This window comes from Gadus morhua, chromosome 9, assembly GCF_902167405.1.
Source record: "Gadus morhua chromosome 9, gadMor3.0, whole genome shotgun sequence".
NCBI lineage: Eukaryota > Metazoa > Chordata > Actinopteri > Gadiformes > Gadidae > Gadus > Gadus morhua.
Genome location: NC_044056.1, coordinates 25,110,540 through 25,119,970, shown reverse-complemented (window position 1 = coordinate 25,119,970; position 9,431 = coordinate 25,110,540). Strand labels below are relative to the sequence as shown.

Genomic DNA, 9,431 nt, shown 5'->3' with positions numbered 1-9,431 from the left:
GCAACCGACATGGAGGTCTAATTATAGCAGGACTACAACCAACATGGATGTCTGATTAAAGCAGGACTACAACCAACATGGAGGTCTGATTATAGCAGGACTAAAACCAACATGGAGGTCTGATTATAGCAGGATTACAGCCAACATGGAGGTCTAATTATAGCAGGACTACAGCCAACATGGAGGTCTGATTAGAGCAGGACTACAACCAACATGGAGGTCTGATTATAGCAGGATTACAGCCAACATGGAGGTCTAATTATAGCAGGACTACAGCCAACATGGAGGTCTGATTAGAGCAGGACTACAACCAACATTGAGGTCTGATTAGAGCAGGACTAAAACCAACATGGAGGTCTGATTAGAGCAGGACTAAAACCAACATGGAGGTCTGATTAGAGCAGGACTCCCAACAAAATGACGCTCTACTGTGAGTGAAACGGCATGGCAGCTTTTCCATTCTCATCGGCATCCTCCCATCTCTCATCCATCCCTCTTTCTCTCTCTCTCCTTCCTTCTGCCTCTCTCCCCCTCTGTCTCTCTCCCCCTCTCCCCTCTGTCTCTCTCCCCTTCCCCCTCTCCCCTCTGTCTCTCTTCCCCCCCCCTCACCCCCTCTGTCTCGCCCCCTCTGTCTCCAACCCCCCTCTGCCTCTCTCGCCCTCTGTCTCTTTCTCCACTTCTGTCTCTCTCCCCCTCTGTCCTCTCTCCCCCTCTGTCCCTCCCCCTCTGTCTCCCCCCACCCCTCTCTCTCTCCCCCTCTGTCTCTCTCTCCCCCTCTGTCTCCCACCACCCCTCTGTGTCTCCCCCTCTGTCTCCCACCACCCCTCTGTGTCTCCCCCTCTGTCTCTCTCCCCCTCTCTCTCTCCCTCTCTGCAGTCCTGAGTGTGTGTGTTTCTGAATCTTCTCTTTCCCGATTTCTCCCCCCCTCTCTCTGCCTCTGCTCTCTCGTCTCCCGCTCTCACTCCCTCTGTGTGTCTATGTCTCTCCACCCTCTCTCTCCCTCTGTCTCTCTCTCCCCCTCTCTCTCCCTCTGTGTGTCTATGTCTCTCCCCCTCTCTCTCCCTCTGTCCTCTCTCTCCCCCTCTCTCTCCCTCTGTGTGTCTATGTCTCTCCCCCTCTCTCTCCCTCTGTCTCTCTCTCCCCTCTCTCTCCCTCTGTGTGTCTATGTCTCTCCCCCTCTCTCTCTCTGTCTCTCTCTCCCCCCTCTCTCTCCCTCTGTGTGTTTATGGTCTCTCCCCCTCTCTCTCCCTCTGTCTTCTCTCTCCCCCCTCTCTCTCTCTCCCTGTGTGTCTATGTCTCTCCCCCTCTCTCTCCCTCTGTGTGTCTATGTCTCTCCCCTCTCTCTGCCTGTGTGTCTGTGTCTCTCCCTCTCTCTCTCTCTCTCTCTCTCTCTCTCTCTCTCTCTCTCTCTCTCTCTCTCTCTCTCTCTCTCTCTCTCTCTCTCTCTCTGTGTCTCTCATTCTCTTTCTCTCTTCCTGTCTGTCTGTCTCTCCCCCCCTCTCTCCCTCTGTGTCTCTCATTCTCTTTCTCTCTTCCTGTCTGTCTGTCTCTCCCCCCTCTCTCCCTCTGTGTCTCTCATTCTCTTTCTCTCTTCCTGTCTGTCTGTCTGTCTCTCCCCCCCCTCTCTCCCTCTGTGTCTCTCATTCTCTTTCTCTCTTCCTGTCTGTCTGTCTCTCCCCCTCTCTCCCCTCTCAGTGTGTTTTCTGCGGTGGTGAGGCGCTGCCCAGGCACATGTTCTGTGGTCTGTCTGATTACAGCCTGCCGTAGTGCTGACATTGGCCTACGACGACACACACACACACACGCACACACACACACACACACGCACCGCACACACACACACACACACACACACACACACACACACACACACACACACACACACACAACACACACACACACACACACACAAACACACACACAGACACGCTGACACACACATACACACACACACAAAACACACACACACACATACACGCTGACACACACAATGACACACACACAGATACTTATATACACACATTTATGCACATTTTTAAACTCACACATATCAATACACACACACATACACCATAACCACGCGCCCACACACGTGCTAGTTCCACGGGCCACGCCAGCGCCGACCACAGCATGACCTCACCCAGCAACCAGCCCGGCAACCAGCAACGCTTTAAACAAAAGTGCCTCCTCACCAGAAAAACACAGAGGGCTGGGAGAGAGGTTAGACAGAGAGAGAGAGAGAGAGAGACATCGAGAGAGAGAGAGAGAGAGAGAGAGGAGAGAGAGGGGGAGAGAGAGAGAGAGAGAGAGAGAGAGAACAGAGAGAACAGAGAGAACAGAGAGAGAGAGAGAGAGAGAGAGAGAGAGAGAGAGAGAGAGAGAGAGAGAGAGAGAGAGAGAGAGAGAGAGAAAATGAAGGCTCCTCAACAGGCTGCCAATCAGCCTTTAAGAGGTGAGGGAGGAGTCAGGAGGTGGGGGAGGGGTCAGGTGTTGGGGGAGGAGTTAGAATTTGAGGTAGGAGTCAGGAGGACAATCCCAACAGCCTCTAGTCTCCTAAAAAGGAGACTTAAGGATCACCTTAAGGATCACCTTAAGGATTCATTAAGACACTATAAACACCTATTTGCTTGACCCTTATCTCTGCTTAAAACTTACACTTCCACTTTCACTGTTGATCCATAACTACTGTGACCTCCTCATGTTACCCCCCCTTCCAGAGCTGCCTTCATCTCTCTGGGTCCTTTATTCAGTTGCTTGTGTATCGCTGCACTCATAAAGAGCTTCACAACCGTAAAATGAGTTTAAAATAACAGCCTCAGAGAAGCCAGCCAAATCCCTAACAGGTGTGCGGTGACCTCTGACCCCAGGAGCGGTCCCACTACGAGACGCTGAGCCAGCACCTGGGAAGCTGGGCGGGGAGGCCGGCAAGATGGTCCACCGCGTCATCGACCTCCACCAGACCGGAGGACCTGGACGGTGAGGGGGGGGGGGTGGGGTGGGGTTGGGGGGGTTACCCTGTGCAACAACATTAGTGTCCCTGGGGCCCACAGTCCCAGGGGCCCACAGACCCAGGGACCCACTTCCCAGCGGCACACACTCCAGGGGTCCACACAGGACTTGAGACACTTATGGCCCCTTCTCCCGCCTCACTCTGAGGCGTTTAGACCTGGCTGTTGTGGTATTGCAGGTATTGGTTTGACTTTAACGAGCTGCAGGTGTTTAGCAGACACAACAATTTACTGTTTTATGCGAGAAACACTAACTTAACCTTAGCAATAAAATAAAGCAAAATACATTTTGAGTAGTAGTATCTCCACGCTTCAAGCGATTTTGTTTGGTTTCCAGTGGAATTATAATTTAAATATGACTGCATTGAAACATGTTTGTATATTTATATATTGCCAATTTGTTTATTGCTTATTATTTGACATGTTTTAATATGTTAGATTAAAACAGATGAAGCCCAAAAAGGCATTCTTTAGAGAAGAAAGTTTCAGTATTTACAGCCAGCTTGGGCTGGATGACTTAAACCACATAAACACACTAGTACATGATGCTGTGCGTGTGCGTGAGCCACGCTGGAGCCCAGCGTCCTCCTGGAGCAGGACATCTACCTCCTGGACTCACTGGAGCTCAACGGAGCCAGTGTGTTGACGAGTAATGGTCCTTTTGTGTGTGTGTGTGTGTGTGTGTGCGAGTGTGCGCCTGTGTGGTGTGTGTGTTGTGTGCGGGTGCGTATGTGTGTCTGCATGTGTGTGGCGTGTGTGTGTGTGTGTGCAGGCAGCAGTGCCGCGGAGGCCCGGGTGTTCCGGGACTCCCGGGGCAGGACCAGCAGCGAGCCGCACATCAAGAGGCCCATGAACGCCTTCATGGTGTGGGCCAAAGACGAGCGGCGGAAGATCCTCCAGACCTTCCCCGACATGCACAACTCCAACATCAGCAAGATCCTGGGTGAGACGCACACACACTCTGACCCACGAAAGAACTTACGTACACACACACACACCACACACACACACACACACACACACACACACACACACACACACACACAGACACACACACACACACACACACACACACACACACACACACACACACACACACACACACACACACACACACTCTCTAAATCAAGCATGAACACACATACACACAGACACAAAAACATACAAAGACAAACGCACATTCACACACAAACACACACACACACACACACACACACACGTCTAATTCACGCATGAAGACACAAACACACAAAGACAAGCAGACACACACACACATAAACACGCACATACACACAAACACACACACACACACACACACACCACACACACCACACCACACACACACACCACACAACACACGTCTAATTCACGCATGAAGACACAAACACACAAAGACAAGCAGACACACACACACATAAACACGCACATACACACAAACACACATACACACAAAACACACACACACACACACACACACACACACACACACACACACAACACACACACACACAACACACACACACAGAAAAACAACCACGCGTACACACATACCCCCCCCCCCACAGAAACACACAAACACTAACACAGACACAGAAACACATCCCTTCTCAACCTCCTCAGCAGGGTCCAGGTGAGCAGCGCCCCATTCCCCCCCCCCCCCCCCCCCCCCCACCTGCCCTCACAGCCCTTTCACCCTGGGAAGTGGTGTGCGTTGTTCCCTGTGTCCTAGCTTTGTGTAGCTAGGAGATCTGCGGCCCGCCAGCACGTTGTGTGTAGAGGTGACCGTGTTGAGCGTGGAGCGTGTCTAAAACACACCGGTGGCTTGTGAATCCTAGCGTCCGTCTGGCAGGGAGCGAGACTCAAATATCCTGGATGAGGATTTTACGGATATTTACCTTGGTGTCATGGCAGTGGTGTGTGTGTGTGTGTGTGTGGACATAGTGCATCTCTCAGACCCCAAACACAATAACACAGCTGGATTCAGTGGGTGGCTGTTTTAAGAAGGCCCCATTCTGTGTTTCCGGCGTGAAAGAGCAACCTTTGTGATAATGCTCAGTAAACAGAACAGGGAGGCGCGTGTGGAACCAGCGAAGAGCACCGCAGATAGGCTGGATTCCTGTGGTCACAAGGGAGACACTCACTGGTTTACACACACACACACACACACACACATACACACGCACAAACACAGAAAGGTCGCTCGCAGGGACTCAAACTAAAGGAAGACGCCCTCCATGAGGATGGGGTTTAGGTTCTTAGTATTTCATCATTTCATTGATGATACAAACCCTTTGAGTGGGACCTCTGTGGAGAACTACAGCCAGTCCATGTGGGATCCCTGATACCTATGTTTACACTGAGTCACCACTGCCACCCTCAATTCTCATTCCATTGATTGAGAGTTTTATTCATTTGTATGCAATTTAAAGCAAAAAATATCCAACTAAACGTCCCCAAAAAAATAATCCCCTCTGTAGCGCTGGACGAGGCGGGTTCATTTGACGGTTGTCCCTCCCCTCTCTAGGCTCCCGGTGGAAGGCTATGACCAACCTGGAGAAGCAGCCTTACTACGAGGAGCAGGCGAGGCTCAGCAAGCAGCACCTGGAGAAATACCCAGACTACAAGTACAAGCCGCGGCCCAAGAGGACCTGCCTGGTGGACGGCAAGAAGCTGCGCATCGGGGAGTACAAGGCCATCATGAGGAGCCGGCGGCAGGAGATGAAGCAGTACTTCAGCGTCGGGTAGGAGGCCTTATGGATTACCTTCGCTATTACCGTAGATATAGATCTCTAGCTATATGTATACATAGATAAAGATATATGATCTATATCTAGATATATATACTGTTTTTTTTTAACATTAATTTGACTGTATTTTCTTTTTGGAACCGTCTTTATGTTTAGTACTGTAGTTCCATATTATCTTTGCACTTTTGTTTCTATCGCCGATGTGTTGCAGACCCAAAGAAAGTATTGTGTTTCCAGCTTCACCAAGGTTACCTGTAAAGCAGAGCGCTGACCACTCCTTTACTGGTGTGCTTTGAGATATCTAAGGAATATTCCTACTGAGGGTTTATGAAGCGTTTACGAGGGATTCCCTCGAGGAACCTCTGACTCGGCCTCCGATGGAACCCCTCTTAAAACGCTAAAGGCTTCGTCTAAGCGTGGGCACGGCCAGAGAACGGCAGCGGCAGCGTGCTGATGGAAAGCAGCCGCTGATGTGTTTCAAGGCTTCCGAGCTCCGGAATGGGTTCACCAGGGACTCTGAATCCAAGCGCTTTTTAATAGCTTGTCATTTATTAAATTAGGACAATGCCGGGCGCTTGCGGCAAGTGAAATTGGACCCTGACAGAAATAAAGAGCGATATGAAACGTAAGCAGATGTTTCTGAGAGAGCAGAAGAAGGGGGTGAGGGAGATAAAAAGGGAGGGAGAGGCGACGTCACAGACTGAAGTACATTTATTTTGTGTGGTCAAGGAAATAATGAAAAAAAGGCTCCGGCTTTCAGTCCCCTTCCTGCAGCTCTTGGGACAGTGAGGTCCATAAGCAGCGGGCCGCTCTGAATAGTGGCTGCAGCGTTGTTCTTAAAGTCTGTCAGTTTGTAAAAACAGTTGGCGGAGCAGAGAGCTTCCTGGCCTCACGGAGGAGCCCTGAGGGGTAGAGTGGCTCTAACTGTTGTTCCCTCCATGGCCGTCTGGGCCCCCAGGAACCCTACCCTCCACCTGCTCTCCCTGTTGGGGCCTGCCCACTGATAGTGGACTGACTGCCCACCCTATTGAATCAGTGCTTGGATTCTGTCTGTCTGTCTGTCTGTCTGTCTGTCTGTCTGTCTGTCTGTCTGTCTGTCTGTCTGTCTGTCTGTCTGTCTGTCTGTCTGTCTGTCGTCTGTCTGTCCTGTCTGTCTGTCTGTCTGTCTCTCTCTCTCTCTCTCTGTCTGTCTTCTTCTCTCTCTCTCTCTCCTCTCCTCTCTCTCTCTCTCTCCTCTCTCTCTTCTCTCTCCTCTCTCTCTCTCTCTCTCTCTCTCTCTCTCTCTCTCTCTCTCTCTCTCTCTCTCTCTCTCTCACTCTTTGCCTCTCCCTTTCGTTTCATCTCTTTCCTTCTGTCCTTCACAGACCTCAGCCATCGATCTCCCTTGGCAACACCGTGGGCAGCGTGGGGGGCTTCCCGGGAGGCATCACCATGGCAACGACAACAGGGGCCACGCCCTCCCCCCACCTCACCTCCGACTGCTCCAGTAACTCGGGCAGCCCCGAGCCGGCCATCGCCGTCATCCAGAGTGTGTACGGCGTGAAGGCGGAGCTAGGCAGGGGGGGCGGGGCCTCAGAGCCGCCCAGTGATCCAACCAATGGGAAGGAGGCGGTGGACATGTACGAGGACTACGAGCCCAAGTCGGACTACAGCAGCGACCAGGAGTCACGTGGCGCCATCGCTGCTAACTGAGCACGCTCACAAGACAACAGACAACAAACAACAGGAAATAACAGACAATAAGACGACAACAACAACAATACATCAACACCTTGAGACACCTTTAGATAAAGTCCTACTGCAGGGGTTCAGCCAGCAGCTGACGAGAGTTCTGGACCGTCACCATGGAGTGAACACTCCCAGGACGGAGCCCACAGAGACACCTCCCTGACCAGAGAGAGAGAGAGAGAGAGAGAGAGAGAGAGAGAGAGAGAGAGAGAGAGAGAGAGAGAGAGAGAGAGAGAGAGAGAGAGAGAGTGAGAGAGAGAGAGAGAGAGAGAGAGAGAGGAGAGAGAGAGAGAGAGAGAGAGAGAGAGACACAGAGAGACACAGAGCGACACAGAGAGAGACACAGAGAGAGAGAGAGAAACAGAGAGAGAGAGGAGAGAGAGAGAGAGAGAGAGAGAGAGAGAGAGAGAGAGAGAGAGAGAGAGAGAGAGAGAGAGACATTATTGTCTAACACATTGCTACATGTGTTTGGGTTTCCTTAGTGATTGCATAGATCATGAAAATGGTAAAAACATGGGTATTTCCAGAGCTATTCGGTCTTAAATATTTCTGTTTTGTTTTTATTGTAATTCCTCTGTTGTTTGTTGTGAATGTTATTTTTTTTGCTTTTCATTCAGTTTTTAATTATTCTCTGACTGAACTCTGGACTGGACTGTCTGAAAGGCTTTAATATAAATCCTAGCTCATGTAGTCTTATATTTCTACCTACATTTCTTATAAATATAGGGCATCTACACAAGTTATGTTGGGTTTTTTGAAAGACTGCTTACATTACATTACTGTCTATGATGGGGCTGACCCCTAGCTCAGGTATGATGTGCTCGCTTGGGATTTTTATTTCTTCTTCTTTGGTTTATAGTATTTGTTTGTTTTGATACCTAGAGTCTTGGGGGGGGGGGGGGGGGGGGGGGGGGGGGGCTTAACACATGTATTATATAATTATTATTATTATTATTGTTATTACTTTTATTATTTTTATTGATAATTATTAAGTTCCCGAATATTGTACAGTTTTAATTCAATGTGCCAAACCTACATTCACATCACTCGGGATGTCATAGTCTTAACTTTTTACTGCTGCAAAAAAGTCTTAAACAACACTCATTGTTCGTCCTCCGCTGAGCCGACTTGCTGCTGATCGTCTCGTTTCTAGCTTCTGGCACCCAGTGTCTTTCTCTCTTGTGCCCCGTGTGGCAGAGGGCCGTCATTACAGCTCAAACACAAATCTGAGGCTGATCGGCTCCTCTGCGCTCAGATGTTATTTGGTGCTCTTTAGTCAATCACGTTACCCGTACTTTCTTAGTCCAAATTCTCGGGTGTTTTCTTTGGGCGTTTCATTTTGTTTGTATTTCCATACACTACAGAACAGCATCATCCCTAGGTCCCTAGTGAAGAAATCTGGTTCAGATGATTTACATGATTTGGAAGTGAGGGAGGGGGGTGGGATATTAGGTTGGGTGGGAACTACATTTTATGCATCCACTTTCAGAATCGTCTTTAATGTATAATTTAAGAGTGGTCTCAACGAGAGGGCTGATGTTCCTACTGTAGACGGCTCTGAACTCCTGGAACTTAGACTGTACTTCAATTTAGAATTGAATTGTTTTGAGCTTTTACGAGAAAGGTGAACAACCTGTACTGCAGTATTGTCTTATACGTTTGTTAGTATTTAATAATATCTATATCTGTCCAATAGACAGTGTTTTGGGAAGTGTTTTATAGGCCCAGCACAAATCAATACTAGCTCAATAAAACATGGGTCACAATTGGTTTTCTTTCTCAAATTTTACCCTTTAATCAATCAATGATGGTTGGTGAATCATAAAAACATCACAATTGATTTAGTATTGACTTGAAAGTGTAATTTCTTAATAAGACAATGTCAGGAAAGGTTTTTTCAGGAGTAAAGGAGGTTTGAAGCTGGGGTTGATGATTTGTCACATTTGTA

At 49.3% G+C, this 9,431-nt stretch overlaps 1 protein-coding gene across 1 annotated transcript in view; it reads left to right on the top strand.

Annotated features, from left to right (window-relative positions):
* The window catches only part of LOC115551451 (transcription factor Sox-6), a gene marked incomplete in the record, with an annotated part of 58,737 nt that extends 51,024 nt beyond the window's left edge, over positions 1-7,713 (top strand). The window contains 4 exon segments of the mRNA XM_030367209.1: positions 2,876-2,976; positions 3,781-3,951; positions 5,533-5,749; positions 7,120-7,713. Of these exon segments, the coding sequence (XP_030223069.1) occupies positions 2,876-2,976; positions 3,781-3,951; positions 5,533-5,749; positions 7,120-7,447 (817 nt within the window).
* Positions 7,714-9,431: the final 1,718 nt, after the last annotated feature.